The 18,438-nt window shown below is 38.4% G+C and overlaps 2 protein-coding genes across 7 annotated transcripts in view; both read left to right on the forward strand.

The window, feature by feature from the left end:
• The window catches only part of LOC116540207 (ceruloplasmin-like), a 39,879-nt gene extending 30,493 nt beyond the window's left edge, over positions 1 to 9,386 (forward strand). Inside the window, exons 18-20 of the mRNA XM_032263596.1 lie at positions 222 to 361; positions 7,089 to 7,251; positions 9,262 to 9,386. Coding sequence (XP_032119487.1) covers positions 222 to 361; positions 7,089 to 7,251; positions 9,262 to 9,266 — 308 coding nt within the window. The 3' untranslated portion in view covers positions 9,267 to 9,386. The remainder of the gene's footprint in view (positions 1 to 221; positions 362 to 7,088; positions 7,252 to 9,261) is intronic.
• A 6,645-nt stretch (positions 9,387 to 16,031) lies between these two features.
• LOC116540209 (ceruloplasmin) overlaps positions 16,032 to 18,438 on the forward strand; it is a 58,562-nt gene continuing 56,155 nt past the window's right edge. For all 6 annotated transcript variants that reach the window (XR_004264357.1, XR_004264356.1, XM_032263611.1 and 3 more), the window contains exon 1: positions 16,032 to 16,435. Coding sequence is in view for 4 of the 6 variants with exons in the window: in XM_032263611.1 (XP_032119502.1) it covers positions 16,290 to 16,435 (146 nt within the window). In the remaining 2 variants the exon portion in view is untranslated. The remainder of the gene's footprint in view (positions 16,436 to 18,438) is intronic.

The raw sequence follows: 18,438 nt of genomic DNA on the forward strand, positions 1-18,438 counted from the left end.
TTTAGTTTAGTTTAGTTTAGTTTAGTTTTTAGAGACGGGGTTTCACCCCGTCTCTAAAAACTAAAATAAAATAAAATAATATCCCCACTGCTTCTGGAAACACCCAGGCTATTTTCTATAAGGAAGATTATACTTTTTTAAAGTGGTTATTTTTTAAAAGCCTACATTATTTTAAATCTTTGTTGAATATAATAAACTGTGCCTTTCCCGGCCCCCTGCAGCAATTAACGGAAGACTATTTGGAAATAACCAAGGTCTGACGTTTCATGTTGGGGATGTAGTGAATTGGTATCTGATTGGCATGGGGGATGACGTTGACCTGCACACAATTCACTTTCATGGACACAGCTATGAATACAAGGTAAGAGCCTTCGATGGGTCCATCTAATTTCTGTGATAGCTTGTAAACCAGTTATGGGGTAGCATGGCAAGATAACAGGGCTAGAAAGAAAATGACTAAGTCAGAAATTTAACCTACATCATTTATAATATATCAGGTGCATGCAAATAATTATAATAAACCAAAGAATGAAGTGGATTTCTCACTCTGATCTATCGTTAGTTAATAGGTAAATAAGACTTTTATAGTCATTTCTAGTTTTGCACTTTCTATCCCAACTTAAAAAAATTCTTTTTCATGCCCTCAGTAACATAAAGAAAAACACTCTGAATGCTCATATGCATTTTGTCACATTAGCTTTCTCTTCTGTTTTTTTCTGAACTCAATTCAAAGTAAATTTTAAGCCTTATGACTCTTTACCCCTAAATACTGAATCATCCCTAAGAATTAGGACAGTCTTCACCCCAACCACAATAAAATTATCACACCCCCAATTTCGTAACATTTCATTTTTGAAGGGTCCAGGCCAGTTGTTTTGTAGAATGTTCCATATTCTGCATTGGTGTGACAGTTTCCTCATGATTGTATACATGTTTAACAAATTTAGCAAGAACACGACATGGGTGATTTTGTATGCTCCCCACACATCACATCAAGCGGTACATGATGGCTATAGGTCCTCATATTGCTGAGGCTATGTTTGATAACTTGATTAAGGTGATTCTGAGAATATAGGAATAAAAACCATATCAAAGTGATTCTCACTCACAACCAGTTACACAGAAGACTTTTTGACCTGTGGTCACAAATGAGTGTGTGGAGATTTTCCTCCACCAGCAACCAATCAGTTCTGCATTGGACACCAGCTAGATGTCCTCCAATTCAATGTTGATACTATCTACCTGGATACATACCAGATCCCACAGGTTGAGAGCTCAGTTCTACAAGGCTGCCCCCGACTTCCAATGCCAATCACAAACTCCAGATTGTTTTCATATGCTTCTGAGCAGCAGGCTATACATTGGGATTCCTATGACCCCCTCCTCAAATTCAATTAATTCCCTAGAGTGACTTACAGAATTAAGAGAAACACTTGCTTACATTTACTGGTTTATCAAAAAATATATTATAAATTGTATTAATGAATATCAGATGAAGAGATGCTAGAGTAAGGTATGGGAGAAGGAGCACATGGACCTTACATGCTTCCTTCAAGTGAGCTACCCTCCAGGAACCGTGTGTTTGGCTATCTGGAGCCTCTCTGAATCCTGTCCTTTTGGATTTTTATGGAGGCTTCATTACATAGGCATGAACCTTTGACCTCTCTTCCCTCCCCAGAGGCTAAGGGGTGGGACTGACATTCCCAATCCTGTAATCCTGCCTTGGTCTTTCTAGTGATCAATCCTCATCATAAACCAAAAGTAAAATTCTAAGTGCCTCTACAAACACTTGAAAAATTGAATAAAATTCTAAGCCCCCTATAGACCAAGCACATTCCTAAGCTAACCTGAAAAACTAATTGAGGCCATGATGGGAAGCGACGGTTGGATATGCCTCATTATACTCTCCTCCCTTTGGAATACAGGCACAGCTGACCAGCATTAACATTAAAATGGAGACCTTAAGGCTGATAGAACAGACTCTTTCTAGTAATAAGATACCAACATGACAGATAGTGTATTTTACCCCAAAATATATTTCTTTGACATTTTTTGAAATGGCCCTGCAAAACTATCTCTTCTGGGGAAAATCTACATTCTGTAGAGAATCCTCTTCCCTTTCCAGGTCTTTTTCCTGATCCAGGAGAGAATGAACTAAGGGTCTGGCACTTTTAAAATCTGATAAGAAACATTTATAATCTATTCTCTCTGAAGCCTGCTACCTGGAGGCTTCATCTGCATTATACAAATCTTGGTCTCCACAAACGCTTAACTCAGATATTCCCTTCTATTGATTCTAGGTCTTTAGATAAACTCTTTCAATCAACTGCCAATCCGGAAATCTTTGAATCTACCTATGACCTGGAAGCCTCACCTCCTCCAGTTGTCCCACCTTTCCAGACCAAACCAATGTACATGTTACATATACTGATTGATGTCCTATTTCTCCCTAAAACATATAAAACCAAGCTGTAGCCCAACCACCTTAGGAACAAGTTTTCAGGACTTCTTGAGGCTGTGTCATGCGCATGTCCTTAAACTTGGAAAAATAAACTTCTAAATTGACTGAGACCTGTCTCTGTATCCCAGATATTCTGGTACATTGTCTGTTCTCATTAGTTTCAAATAATTTCTTGATTTCTGCCTTGATTTCACTATTTACCTAGGAGTCATTCAGGGCTGTTCAAATTGTTCATGGAAATTGAACCATTTCCATGTAGTTGTATGATTTTGAGTAAATTTCTTAAAATTGATTTCCAACTTGATTATGCTGTGATCTGAGAGACTGTTGTGGTTTTAATTATTTTGCATTTGCTTAGGAGTGTTTTACTTCCAATTATGTGATCAATTTTAGAGTAAGTACCATGTGGTGATGAGAAGAACTTATATTCTTTTGTTTTTGGGTGGAGAGTTCTGTAGATATCTAGCAGGACTGCTTGATCCAGAGCTGAGTTTAGGTCCTGAATATCTTTGTTAAGTTTCTGTCTTGATGGTCTAATATTGTCAGGGGATGTTAAAGTCTCCCACTATTGTTGTGTGGAAGTCTAAGTCTCTTTGTAGGTCTCCAAGAACTTGCAGGATGAATCTGGCTGCTCTGTATTGGGTTCATCTATATTTAGGATAGCTAGTGCTTCTTGTTGAATTGAACCGTTTAGCATTATATAATGCCCTTCTTTGCCTTTTTTGATCTTTGTTGGTTTAAAGTCTGTTTTGTTAGAAACTAGGAATTGCTTTTTTCTGTTTTCCATTTGCGTGGTAAATTTTCCTCCATCGCTATCTCTAGCCTATGGGTGTCACTGCATGTGAGATGGGTCTCTTGAAGACAGTATGCTATTCTGTGTCTTTTAATTGGGGCATTTAGCTCATTTACATTTAAGGTCAGTATTATTATGTGTGAATCTGATACTGTCATCATGATGCTAGCTGGTTATTTTGCAGACTTTTTTATGTGGTTGCTTCATAGTGTCACTGGTCTCTGTACTTCACTGTGCTTTTGTAGTGGCTGGTAATGTTTTTGTCTTTCCATATTTAGTGCTTCCTTCAGGAGCTCTTGCAAGGTAGGGTGGTGGTGACAAATTCCTTCTGCACTTGCTTGTCTGAAAAGAATCTTATTTTTCCTTCACTTATGAAGAAGTTTAGTTTGGCCAGATACGAAATTCTGGGTTGGAAATTTTTTTCTTTAAATGTTGAATATTGGTCCCCAATCTCTTCTGGCTTGTAGGGTTTCCACTGAGAAGTCCACTGTTAGTCTGATGGGTTTCCCTTTGTAGGTAATCTGGCCTTTCTCTCTAGCTGCCCTTAACATTTTTTCTTTCCATTTCAATATTAGAATATCTGATGATTATGTGTCTTGGGGTTGATCTTCTCATGGAGTATCTTACTGGGGTTCTCTGCATTTCCAGAATTTGAATGTTGGCCTGTCTTTCTAGATTAGGGAAGTTCTTCTGGATGATATCCTGAAGTATGTTTTCCGACTTGCTTCCATTCTTCCCATCTTTTTCAGGTACCCCAATCAGTCACAGGTTCAGTCTTTTTACATAATCTCATGTTTCTCAAAGGTTTTGTTCATTCCATTTTATTCTTTAGTCCCTCTTCTTGTCTGCCTGTCTTATTTCAGAAAGATAGTCTTCAAGATCTGAGATTCTTTCCTCCACTTGGTCTATTCACTATTGATACTTGAGGTTGCATTGTGAAGTTCTCATGTTGTTTTTCAGCTCCTTCAAATCAGTTATGTTCCTCTCTAAACTGGCTATTCTGATTCTCAGCTCCTGTATTCTTTTAATCATGATTCTTAGCTTCTTTGCATTGGGTTACAACATGCTCCTTAAGCTCAGTGAAGTTTGTTATTATCCACCTTCTGAAGCCTACTTCTGTCAATTCAGCCATCTCAGCCTCAGCCCAGTTCTGTGCCCTTTCTGGAGAGGTATTGTGCTCAATTGGAGGAGAACCGTTATTCTGGCTTTTGGAGTGTTCAGCATTTTCACATCGATTTTTTTCCTCATCTTTGTGGGCTGGTTTACCTTTGATCTTTGAGGTTGCTGACCTTTGAATGGGGTTTTTATGGGGTCTCATGCTGTTGTTTTCTGTTTATTTTTAACAGTCAAGCCTCTTTTCCATAGGGCTGCTGTGGTTTGCTGGGGGTCTGCTTCAGACCCTAGTTGCCTTGGTTTTTCCTGTACCTGAAGGTATCAACAGTGAAGGCTGCAAAACAGCAAAGATGACAGCCTGGTACTTCCTCTGGAAGCTCCATCCCAGAGGGGTACTAATCTGTTGCTGGCCTGAATTTTCCTGTAGGAGGTGTCTGGAGACCACTGTTAGGAGGTATTGCCCAGCCAGAAGGAACAGGATGGGGACCTGCTTAAAGCAGCAATCTGGCTGCTTTTTGGTAGGACAGTGCTGCATTGGAGGGGACCCTTCCTTGTCCGGACGACCTGAACTCTTCAGAGCCAGCAAGGTGGAATGGCAGAGTCAACTGAACTGCAGAGATGGTAGCCTCCCTTTCCCTGGGAGCTCTGTTTCTGGGAGAGATCAGTTTTGTCTGCATAATCCTGGCTACAGTTGCTGAAAGCCTGCAAAGAGGCTCTGCCCAGTGAGGAGGAATGGATCAGGGTTCCACTTAAAGAAGCAGTCTGGCCATGCATGATCTGGCACAGCAACTGTGTTGTGTCATAGGGGACCCCTCCTCATCCAGACTGCCTGGGCTTTCCAAAGCTGGTAGCCTGAAACAGCTGAGTTGACTGCATCACAGAAATGGTGGCTATCCCTCCCCCCAGGAATTTGGTCCTGTCCCAGGCAGTTTCCAGCCTCTTGCCATTGGCTTGGAATTCCAAGCCAGTGGGTCTTAACTTGTGTGGTGCCATGAAAGTGGGGCTTGCAGAATAATGTTGCTTGGCTCCCTGGATTCAGTCCCCTTTCTTGGGGAAAATATGGATGGATCTCCTGACCTGCCAGGATTCCTGGGGCTGCAGTATGTGAAACTCCTGGGTCTCTGTGTGTGACTCAATAGCTGCTCCGCTGAGAGTCCACACACCTCTATGTATGGGACCCAAGGCCCTGGTGGCATGGGCTCATGAGGGGATCTCCTAATCCTCAGGTTGCAAAGATTCATGGGAGAAGTATGGTTTCCTGGGTGGGGTCACATAATCACTCACCACTTTCTTTAGCTGGGGTTGGGAGTTCCTTTGGCTCTATGCTTCTTTTTTCAGTACTACATAATGAAAGCACTTACCATTTGACATTAGATGCCCCACCCCCAATTACACTTTACCATGCATCACTGAAAGCCTCTAGCTTTCTAGCGTCTGCCTTTTACTCTCACCCACAGGACCTGTTTCTCCACATTTTTCCTCTCTAGACTCTCTGACATCTCATTTCTCCACAAATTATTCAGAACTCTTGAGCTGCAGTTTCCCAAACCACCCCCCTGCCCGCCCCCACCACCACCATCCTCCAAATACCTCTCATTTTATTTTGTAGAGCAATTCACCTTCCTCTTAGTCTCTTCCAATCCACCTAGACCAGCCCTTAGGACTTCATCTCTAAAACTCTAAGCAGCCTACAGAGGTAGTTTCCTAAATATTGGGTTATCTGCTTAGGAGAGAAATTAGCTAAAAGGTACCTTCAGCCCTCAGCCCCAATCTCCAGAAGGCAGACTTGGTTGCAGATGGGAAGGGAGCTCCCCCTCCCTTCTCCTTCCTCTCCCCTTCTCTTTCTGATAACAATTGAGTTTTCCTGATTAGCTGCATCTCAAGAAATGACAATCCTTCACATCAACAACATCCCGAGTTAAAAAATATGTCAACTAGAACCTTTGGGATTTGAGACTAGATGTTCTCTGAAATCTAGAGCGCTCAGTGGTGTGAGGCACTGGCAAGTTTCTAACGCCAATATTAACTACAGGTACCGTAGAGTGAAATCTTTTCTTTGCATTCTATCTAACACCGGAATGTTCTGGGGCTTACTTCTCCTCCAAACCCTAAACTGTACTCAGAGAAGAGAACAAAATAGCTTTAATGGCCTAATTCTTTCCTTTCCTTTCCTTTCCTTTCCTTTCCTTTCCTTTCCTCTCCTTTTCCCCTTCCCTTTCTTTTCCTTTTCCTCTTCCCTTCCCTTCCTTTCCTCCTCCCCTTCCCTTCCTTTCCCCTTCCCTTTCCCTCCCCTTCCTTTTTCAGATGTGATCTTGCTCTGTCTCCCAGGCTGGAATACTGTAGTACAGTGGCATGATCAGAGTTCACTGCAGCCTTGAACTGGGCTCAAGCGATCCTTTCACCTCAGCCTCCCAGTAGCTGGGACTACCGGCACACACCATCATCTGGCGAATTTTTTAAATAAATTTTTTTAGAGATGAGGAGCTTCCTATGTTGCTCAGGCTAGTCTTGAACTCTTGAGCTCAAGTCATCCTCCTTCCTCAGCCTCCCAAGTAACTGGGATCACAGGCACAAGCCATCATGCCCAGTCCAGAACCTAATGCTTTCTAATTGCCACCTAATTAGGTATATTAGAATTTGGGAATTATAGCAAGTGGTAAGATGTGTAAATGACTGATACCTTTTATAAGCCATGTAATGGTGTTTTATCTCTTTGTTAAGGATTGGGGAGTGTATAGATCTGATGTTAACGACCTTCCTCCTGGGGTCTATGGAACTGTAAAAATGTATCCAAGAGATGTTGGAACCTGGTTATTTCATTGCCATGTTAGTGAGCACATTAGTGCTGGAATGGAAAGCACTTACACTGTACTTGAAAGAAAAGGTAAGATCCATTGGCCAAATTAATTAGTGATATTTAAACAAATGCAGTATTTATATAAGGATATTTAATGCATTATACATTACATAATGTGATATGCCATTCGTTCATTCATTCAAAGATTACCATTTTGAGATGACCAAGATACTCTAGTTTTATTTTCTTTGCAAAACTTAGGTAACTTTTCATAATCTGATAAAAGATACTCTAGAGTTAAATGTAATTTCCAGATTCACATAAGACATACATATAAGGTGTAAACAGACAATTCATAGATCAAAAACAAATAAAAATATCCAAACTTGCCAATAACCAAATCACTTCAAAATAACATTTAAGCAACAAGATACCTTTTTGAGTATATTTTGGCAAATATTTATCTCTTTTTAATGATAGTATCAACAACAGTGTGGTGAGATAGTGTGCATTGCATATACTTTGGTGGATGTGTAAATTGGTTCTGCAGATCTTGCAGGAATCTAAATTATGATCCTGACAGTTTGACTCAGTATTTCCACCTGGCATTTAATCTCAGAAAATTATCAACAATGCAGAAAAATATGTATCACCACATTATTTTATGCCAATGGAAAACTGAAAACAAACAAATGATGTACTGTAAATGTGTGTAAAAACTGCAATTTGTCATCTAAAATATCCAACTTTAAAAAATCATGTCTTAAAATTTTTAATGAATAAATGCTTATAATACTATATTGAGTGGCAAAAAAAGCAGTCTACAAAATAGTATCTGAAATATGTATGAAGACTGAATAGAAATTTACTGAAATGTAATTGATGGTTCTCTCTAGGCAGTGAAATTATTAGTGAGGTTTATTAAGATAGACTAGACAGGGAAAATGTGGCACATATACACCATGGAATATTATGCAGCCATCAAAAACAATGAGTTTGTGTCCTTTGTAGGAACATGGATGAACCTGGAAAGCATCATTCTCAGCAAACTGACACAAGAGCAGAAGATCAAACACCTCATGTTCTCACTCATAGGCAGGTTTTGAACAATGAGAACACATGGACACAGGGAGGGGAACACTACACACTTGGGTCTGTTGGGGGGAAATAGGGGAGGGTCAGTGGGGGGTGGGGAGTTGGGGAGAGATAGCATGGGGAGAAATGCCAGATATAGGTGATGGGGAGGAAGGCAGCAAATCACACTGCCACGTGTGTACCTATGCAACTATTTTGCATGTTCTTCACATGTACCCCAAAACCTAAAATGCAATAAAATAAATTTTAAAAAAAGAAAATATTTATTAAGAAAATAATACACCTCACTAATAACCTGTTTCTTCCAAGGTTTTTGTAAAGTTTAAATTACTTTCAAAATTAGGAAAACTATTAAACATATATATCATACACTATTTAAAATATAGTATGCAGCTCTTGAGTTATGTGAATATTTTCTCTGTGGGGCTCCTGCAGGGCTGATGGAACAGAGCCTCCGAAGCAGAGAAAGGAGAGTCTGCATGAACAGTTTCTCAGAATCTCCTCTCAATATCAGTACTACATCTGTCGACAAAACCAAAAACTGATTAGCCACCAATATTATTTTCACCTATAGCATCCTATTAATATCAATAATATCATTATTGATACAATTCTAATAATCATTACTCCTATTCTTATCAGTGTTCACATACATTCTTAGTAAAAGAGACTTTGGTGTGCTGTCCATGAAATAAATTTCCCATTGCTAACATTCATTTTTTGGGAAACTAGATTTTGCTTTTCAAAGAAAATAAAGTCAAACTTGATTGGGTCTACAGGTCATCTGTTCCCACAGAAGGGTGACATCGACATTGCTATTAACTTAATAAGTAAACTTTTTGTGGCAAAAATGATGGTAATCATTTTAAGGATGTTTCAAAGACTAATATAAATGTTGTATTTATTCCTTAAATGTATGTAATCATTTTAGTTTAATATTCTAACTTAGAACTTCATGCTATTGTACAATATTATCAACCTTTGAAACTTTCTTTTCTACAGCATAAATATTCGATATAATATGAATATTGACAAGCTTACAAGCCAAGGTAAAGCTGCCAAAAAAGGAAAACTCCGAGGACCAAGGAGTCTGGGAGGAACCAGCTAAAGACTTTCATGACAATGTGCTAGGGAAAACTAGTTTGAAATTAAAGTTTTTTTAGTAAGTTTTGTGTGAGAGCTGCTTCTTATTTTCGTAAATTGACCCTGAAGTGGTGTCTGTACTGTGCCTGTAAGTAATGTAATAAAGCTTTTAACAAATGCAATGGGGGTAGGTAGGAGAGACACAGAGAGCAAGAGCAAAGTCTTTCTCAGTTATAAAAAGCACCAAATGTATGCAGTCCTTACATTGCAATCCCATACATTACCCCTAGGGTAATGTACGCATTACCCTAGACTGCAATATTTGTAAACCTCCAAAAAATGAAATTCTCATAGCATGGATAAGCATTTAAATCAATCTTAAAATGTAAGTCTATATATTATATTGTGCCTTGGGATTGGAAAATGAAAAATTACAGAATACATAATTTTCAGTTTTCCAGAACCAAAAAAAAAAAAGTAGGGGGGGGACTCATCTCTGAGCTGGTACCTGGCAATACTAACAAGTTAGGATGTGTTGTTCTATAAGCAACAGAAAACCTAGCTAAGAGAGAATTATCAGTGCTATTTGTCCTATATAACGAAAAACTTTGGAGATAGGTGGCTGCTAAGATTGGTTTAGCTATATATTTTTTAAGAGAGAGTCTCACTCTGTTGCCCAGGCTGGAGTGCACTGGCACAAGCTTGCCTCACTATAATCTCCACCTCCCAGGTTCAAGCAGTTCTCCTGCCTAAGCCTCCCCAGTAGCTGGAACTACAGGCATGCACCACCACACCTGGCTAATTTTTGTATTTTTAGTAGAGACAGGGTTTCACCATGTTGGCCAGGCTCGTCTCAAACTACTGGTTTCAAGTGATCCACCTGCCTCAGCCTCCCAAAGTGCTGAGGTTACAGGCATGAGCCACCACACCCAGCTGGTTTAGCAATGTGATGATATGAGGGCCAGTGTCTTTAATTTCCTTGGCCTTTCTCTCATGATTATTGCCTCATGGTTGCAAAATGGTTGCTGCAGCTCCACATATTACATTCACATTGAAGGCAGAGAAGATGGAAAAAGGGAGAGCATCAATCACATCTAAGGAGACACCAGCCAATTTCTGCATTTGTATTATTGGTCAAAAGCACTATTATCTAGCTACTCCTAACTGCAAGGGAGACTGAAAAAGAACTTTTGTAGCTTCTATCATGAAAGGAACAAGGGAGACTGGGTTAAAAATGTCTTGTGGGTTGGCTAACAGCCTTTGCTTTAGACAATAAGTAAGAATATTTGAAATCAGAGATTGGTTATACAAAAGGGCTCAACTTTTTACTTTCTAACTTCTTAGCTGTGTAGGTGGTACATAAAAACTTGGAGTGTCATTAAGCAAATTCCTGACATTATATCATTTCACTCCAAAATATTCCAATATGTATCTCCAGCATAAAAGAGCTTAAAAAGGTAATATAGTGGCTGGGTGCAGTGGCTCACGCCTGTAACCCCAACACTTTGGGAGGCTGAGGCAGGCAGATCACAAGGTCAAGAATGGAGGCCAGCCTGGCCAACATTGTGAAACCCTGTCTCGACTAAAAATACAAAAATTAGCTGGGCGTGGTGGCACACACCTGTAGTCCCAGCTACTCAGGAGGCTGAGTCAGGGGAATCACTTGAACCCCGGAGGCAGAGGTTGCAGTAAGCTGAGATCGCACCACTGCACTCTAGCCTGGTGATAGAGCAAGACTCCATCTCAAAAATAAATAAATAAATAAAAGTAGTATAGTAATAATGCTGTTATAACATCAGACAAAATTAGCAATAATACCTCATTATTTGATATTAAAACTATTAAGAACTTATAAAATATCTGTGCAACTAGCTCCCCCCATAGAAATATCCAAGTTTGAGACTTTTAAAGGTCCTGATAAAACTATAACATTCTTTAAGAAATTGCAAAAGATATTGCCCAAATTTCACCAAGAATAATGCTTAATTAACTAATCATTTATTCATTTAGGAACACAGTCCCAAACTTTGACTTAACAGTTGGGTGAAGTATGATTTAGTAAATAGAGTTGAATGGAAGAATAGTAATCTGTATGAATTCTTAACAGGAGAGAGTCAAAGACTAAGAACATGTCCCTGGAATGTGTCACCTGCACAGCTGTTGGAAGGTGCACTTATTCTAATAATGAGTACCCAGTAGTTAGACAGAAATTATGTTAATGTTTTGAAATGCCAAAGAAAAAAGAAAAGAAATACGCTTTAAGAGTATCTACCCTTTTGCAAACGAGATCATGTCCTTTGCAGGGACATGGATGGAGCTGGAAGCCATTATCCTCAGCAAACTAATGCAAGAACAGAAAACCAAACACTGCATGTTCTCACTTATGAGTGGGAGCTGCACAATGAGAATATATGGGCACAGGGAGGAGAACGACACACACTGGGGCTGGGGCAGGGTTGGGGTAGGGAGAAGGAAGAGCATTGGGAAAAACAGCTAATGCACGCTGGGCTTAATACCTAGATGATGGGTTGATAGGTACAGCAAACCACCACGGTACATGTTTATCTATGTAACAAACCTGCACATCCTGCACATGGACCTGGAACTTAAAATAAAAATAAAAATTAATTGTAAAAAAAGAATATCTACCCTTCTGCTCAAATTCTATACTTACAAAGAAAACTATGTTCCATAATACGTTTTCTGAGTAGATCTATAAACAAAGAGGAAATGCCCCTAAATTGAAAAAAGACCAATAATATAAATTATGCCCATTACCCTTTAATTTTACTTGAATTATTTAACTTTATGAATGAATATTGATTTATTCTCCAAGTTATTTACAATCAGCCCCTTTAAACCCAGTCACCTGTAAGTAAACTGACAAAATGAATATTTGGAATCTACCAAGTGACAACCAGAACCCAGTCAAACGCCTTCCAGAGTGCAGAGAGAAGCCCCGCCTGGAGCTACTTCAGTGCTTTCCCACATGGCCTTCTATGGGATGATTTGTCTCCTGCTTCTGGGGGCCATCAGTAGTAGCAAGCAGTAAGCTGTTCACTCAATGACATTGGCCTCTCACAGTTGTCACTCAGTCATCTTTTGTAAATTAAGACCCAGACACAAATCAGAGTGTTAAGAGCTATGCAATGTGTATAACCCTCACCTGGTGTCAAAGCAAGAGAAAATGGGCCAGGGGTGTTATCAGAGGAGAACGTTTCAAAAAGTCATGCATTAAAGTTCTATGTAGTCAAAGTAGTCAATTAAGTTATTCCTTTAAAAAGAGATGACCTTTAATCTTTTTAAAAATATGTAATTATATTATTGTAGTTCTATTTCATTTTTGATAAATCACATGCTTTGATTTCTGTAACAGTCAAGGTAATGAGAGAATAAGAATGAATGATTAATCAAAATTCTTATGCCATTTTTTTAAAGCCTCTTTCCCATAGTACGATTGTATGTTAAGGCTTTTGGTATGTTAGAGTCTGGGCTTTCTCTGTTCTCTTGGCTGGAACCACTTTACATCCCAGGAGCTGATGAGTAGGGCCATGACCCATTAATGGGCAGCCCAATGGGGATGAAGGCATGACTGAAGACCTATCTGAGAGATCATTTCCCAAACAGTCATGACCTGACTCATAGGGAGAATAGGATCAGCACTGCTCACACTGTGTTAGGGCAAGTCAGTGTACTCATTAGCAAAGTCTGTACATGACCTCACTCACCTCTAAAATTCCAGAGTTACACAATTTCCTGTGAAAAAGAAAGCAGCATGGTTGTCCGTCCAATTGGTCATAGTCAGAATGACCTGCTATTTTATACTTAGAGTCTCCTGCTGTCACAAACTGAAGGACAGATCTTGATGGTTTCCTGATAATTCCGTTGGCATGGAGTAGAGATTAGGAGCCAGTTCTCATGGGTCAACAAAAAATGAGACTAGAAGATACATACAGGAATAGTTTCAGTAAAGAGAGATTGCATCTTGCTATACAGAAATAAACAGAAGGGATATTCTGTAAAGGAGGCTACTTCCTTGATGTTAGCCATCCTCAGTCCCAGAATCGTGATTGCTAAATGCAGATAAGATTCACCCAGTCCAGAAATCCTTAAGACAACAACAACAACAAAAAAAAGTGGAAAATGATTAAAACTTCTGCTAAGTAACTGTACTCAGGTTACTTAGCTGTTAAACAACTAGACATATGCTAATTGTTCATAACAAAGATATACCCTGGGATTCTGAGGTAAAAACCTTTTGACAAACACAACTAGGAAGACAGGCTGTATGGTAGTCTAGTTTTCTCTCTTTCCTGCAATGCTCTAAGTTTCCTAGGCTTCTTCTGGTGCTCCTCTGCTCCTTCTTGTCTTACCCCCAGTCTGTGCTGTTGTGGTGCATTTCTTGAGTACAGAAAACTCTCAATTGCATCATTACCCAAAGTTCATTTTTAAGTACTATCTCTGGAATCACTGTAATGAGGTTTGCAGTGCAAAATGACTCTGCCAATGGCGGAGTTTATTAGCTCCCAGTGGCTTTTCCCTCTTGCTTAAATAGTCCTAAGGCTCAGAGAATTCTCCCCACTTCCTGCCACATGCCACATGCCTTTTGATGAGAAGAGTAACTACCACAAAACAGAACAGAAATATGGACTGCATGACCTTTCTTGCATTACACCATAAAATGTTCATAAGGGCACTGGTCACAGTGTTACTGTTTAACCATTTCATTTCACCACCAATATGAGGGGTGTGCTATGCATACATTCTGGAACCCTCAGCAACTATTTGAACAGGTTTGTTTGTTGGGTGGTTGGTTGGTACAATTTGCTGAAACAAGTGACTTTGGGTAAGGTTATTGTGCTCTGATCACTATCCTTCCATCCACAAGACTAAGGCTGAGTTTGAGCACTGAGTGAAAAATGAAAAGCAAATGGCTGGGACAGTTGCAGGTTCACATAGTGGCTTCATGCCAATTAGAAAAAAACTGTCCCCCTTCCCTATGCCCTGGGGAGAATAAATGGCTGAAAGATGCTCCCCCATCTGTGTGGACCATTACGGGAAAAGCAGTTTCTTGCAAGGCACAGGGTTTGGCCAGTGGCATCTGGACAAGATTTTAGTCCCTTGCCGGTCCTCTCGTCTACATGAGGGCACAATTGTTCAAGGCAGTCCAAGAAGAAGGCCTTGGAGCATCCCGGGCACCGTGATTCAGTTTTCTGTATCAGGTCATTTAGTTAAGATTATTCCCAGCTGGTAAGAGAAGTGCCTCCATTGTCTGTCTTAACACGGATCATTTCAATTAATCTGAGATTTTTGGATAAGGAAACTGAGGCCAAGCTGAAGCAACTTACTTGAGGTGATGTGGTAGCATCAGAATTTGATCTTCACCCTGCTGTTTTTCCTGGTACTCATTATTCTCCTTCTCTAATTTGTTTTTCTCCGTGGCACTTACCACTAATATTGTGTATTTCATTTTCCGTTTTTATACTGTCAGTTTCTCCCAAGTAGAATGTAAGTTCCATGATGGTAGGTGTTTTATTTTTTGCTGTATTCCCAGTGCCTAGAACAGAACCTGGCACACAACGAGGCTCGTTTGATATTTTCTAAATTAATGAATTGTTCAAATATCAGGATGCTTTATTCTATACCAGCCTATTTTAACAAGTGGCTTTTTAGCAAATACACAATATTTGGAGATATTTGAGAGAAAAAAATTGTGCTAACACAAAGTCTCAACTGTTACTAGGATTTTCTTCAGCTAAAAAAAAGCCACTTCATACCTTTAGACATATACTTCCTAACTAAAAACAGGGTTTTAATAAAAAGCCTCCCACCTTAAATTCATGTCCACTTCAAAGAGAGAGATCTCAGTCTAATAATAAACTGGTGTACTTTCTATTTACTAAGACCAATCTTTGCCTCAGAAGACAGGTTTAGTTGTGACTGGTTCTTTAATGACTAAAACAAAATTAGCAGCCTCTGCTAGGGTCTGCTAGTTATTTGCATATAGCAATACAAAATGATCTGGTAAAGTTTTTATGCAGATGTGGTCCAAGATCATAAATTAGATAAATTCTTCCAAATAAAATTCTTATTTTTGTTTACTTAAATTTTGCATGCTAGATATCATGTTTCATATCGTAAAGCTGTAATTAATCATTTGTTAGACTTTTAGAAATAGTCATGTACCACATAATAATGTTTCAGTCAATGAAAAACTGCATATGTGATGGTGGTGCCATAAGATTATAATCGCCATATTTTTACTGTACCTTTTCTATGTTTATATATGTATAGATACACAAATATCATTGTGTTACAATTGTCTACAGTATTCAGCATAGTTATATACTACACAGGTTGGTAGCCTAAGAGCAATAGGTTATACCATACAGCCTAGATGTATAGTAGGCTGTATCATCTGGGTTTGTGTAAGTACACTCAATGATAGTCACACAATGATGAAATAGCCTAACAACGCATTTCTCAGAATGTATCCCTGCATTAAGGATGACTGTACTAAAAAGCTACATGTTTTGATTCATTTTATATAATCCTTATCCTGATTTATTGAAAGTGCACTGTTTGCAGGACACTGTGCTGTGACATATTGTCAGAGGAACAAAGGGAGCATTTAGACATCTTCTCTGCCCTCCTGGAATTTACACGATGAATGGAAAAAGGCGCAGAGTTATGCACACACTAAGGCCTCCAACAATAACTGTTGACTTTATTTTCAGACAGAGAAGCCTGGCAACCAGGAACTGGTTTTTTGGTGATTTACAAGAACTTAACTGAATTGGAAAATATTTGCTTTAATGAAACAATTTACTCTTGTGCAACGCTAAATTGTGTCAATCAAGCAAATAAGGAAGAAAGTCTTATTTATAAAATTGCCTGCTCCTGATTTTACTTCATTGCTTCTCAGGCTCCAAGAAGGGGGAAGAAAAATGAAGATTTTGATACTTGGTATTTTTCTGTTTTTATATAGTACCCCAGCCTGGGCGAAAGAAAAGCATTATTACATTGGAATTATTGAAACGGCTTGGAATTATGCCTCTGACCATGGGGAAAAGAAACTTATTTCTGTTGACACGTAAGTCACTATTTTTATTGTTTACAGACCAAAATTTAAAATTATTTTTAAAAAATAGATCCAATAAGCTGAAATATTTTTAAAAATTTTTATATGCAGAAACTGCAAAATGTAGGCTTGAAACCCAGGACACTTAAATCAATCTCCTTATATTCCTGTATATTTTTTATTTGGGGGACTGCCCTGCTTCTTTCCCGTTGCTCCTGGGGTTCTGTGTTCATCTCTTGTTACCTCCCATGGTCGTTACTGCGTCTCTGATTTGGATTCAGTCTTTTTGTCTGTTTATGCAGAAGTTCTTTAATTTAAACAATGACTGTATAAAATGTTATATTTATTACACCATTTAATGGTTATTCACGATAGAGATAAAATTTTTTAAAATCTTTCAAAAACATCACTTATAGAAATAAAATACAATTTTAGCAAATATTATTCTGCCTGATATTTATTTAGAGACTTTGGACAGTTAAGTAGGTTAATCTTTCACAGTTTCAGAGTTCTAATTTGTAAAATAAGGATAATAAGCATAGCTCATAGGGTTGTTTAAAGAGTGGGTGCATGTAAAGCTCTTAGGACAATGCTTGGCACACAAGTGCACAAAAATGTCAGATACTTATTATGATGGTCCTCAAAAAGCTCCATGTAACTTAAATGTCTTCATATTTTAGTTGTAAAATCCCCTATTGAAAGCAATATTCATTGCACAGAAAAACAAAAAAAATTACTTCTCCATGAAGTATTTTGTTATGGAAATTTATCTATACTGAAGTCTTCACCAAATGTTACTTAAACATTAACCACCAAATGGGAACTTGGAATTCAAAATCAGTATTCATTACATTAAAGTGTATTTCAGCGGAAATAAAACACAAACAAGCCCAATGACCATCAGCTGCTAAAATTGTATTTTTTAAAAAGTAGCTAAATAAGGATGCCAAAGTTTATAATTTTTGGATCTTTTTGATGAGTATATACTATTGTCTTTAATGTTATGTAAAGTTGAAATTTTTCACCATAAAAATAAATGCATAACTGATAATAATATCCAATTATTATATTATTAATTTAATAATATACAGTAAGGAAAGTTTCTGACCTGAAGATAACCGATTGTAAGTAAAACTAGTATATCTTGCAATTATTTCTTTTTTAACCTGGTTTTAAGATGGTATTATCTTCTTAGGACTATGACATATTTTTACAGCTTCACCAGAAACATTATTTTGTATGGATTCAGTATTTTCTTGATTAAATATAATATAAATTATACCTGGTTTTTATTTCCAAGGAAAAAGACACATTAAAAAAATAAAAATACTATCTTTCTCCATGCCCCCACCCACCACTATTCTGCCATTGTTCATGGTCAAAAATCAAATCAGCTTTATCAGGCATAAACTAAATGCAAGACATTGCCGTGACTATGCCTCAATTAAAAAAAAAAAAAAAAAAAGAGGTTGTTTAGAATTTGATGAATGGGGACAGAGGAAGTTTCCTTCATTTTTAATTATTCCCATGGCCTGTCTGTGCCAGGGAAGCTATACAATGAGTATAAGCTTGTTTACCCCATTGTGACTGTATTAGTCTCTTTTTATGCTTCTAACAGAGACATAACATAGACTAGGTAATTTACAAAGAAAAAGAGGTTTAATGAATTCACAGTTCCACATGCCTGGGGAGGCCTCACAATCATGGTGGAAAGCAAAGGAGGAGCAAAGGCAAGTCTTACATTCCAGCAGGCAACAGAGAGCTTGCGCAGGGAAACTCCCCTTTAAAAAACCATCAGGTCTCATGAGACTTACTCACTACCAAAAGAACATGATGAAGGAAACTGGCTCCATGATTCAATTATTTCCACCTAGCCCCACACTTGACATGTGGGGATTATTATAATTCAAGGTGAGATTTGGGTGGGGACACAGCAAAACCGTATCATTCCATCCCTGGACCCTCTCAAATCTCATGTTCTCACATTTGAAAACCAATCATGCCTTCCCAACAGT

This window comes from Sapajus apella, unplaced genomic scaffold (genome assembly GCF_009761245.1).
Source record: "Sapajus apella isolate SASKATOON/1434 unplaced genomic scaffold, GSC_monkey_1.0 scaffold4, whole genome shotgun sequence".
Classification (NCBI taxonomy): Eukaryota; Metazoa; Chordata; class Mammalia; order Primates; family Cebidae; genus Sapajus; species Sapajus apella.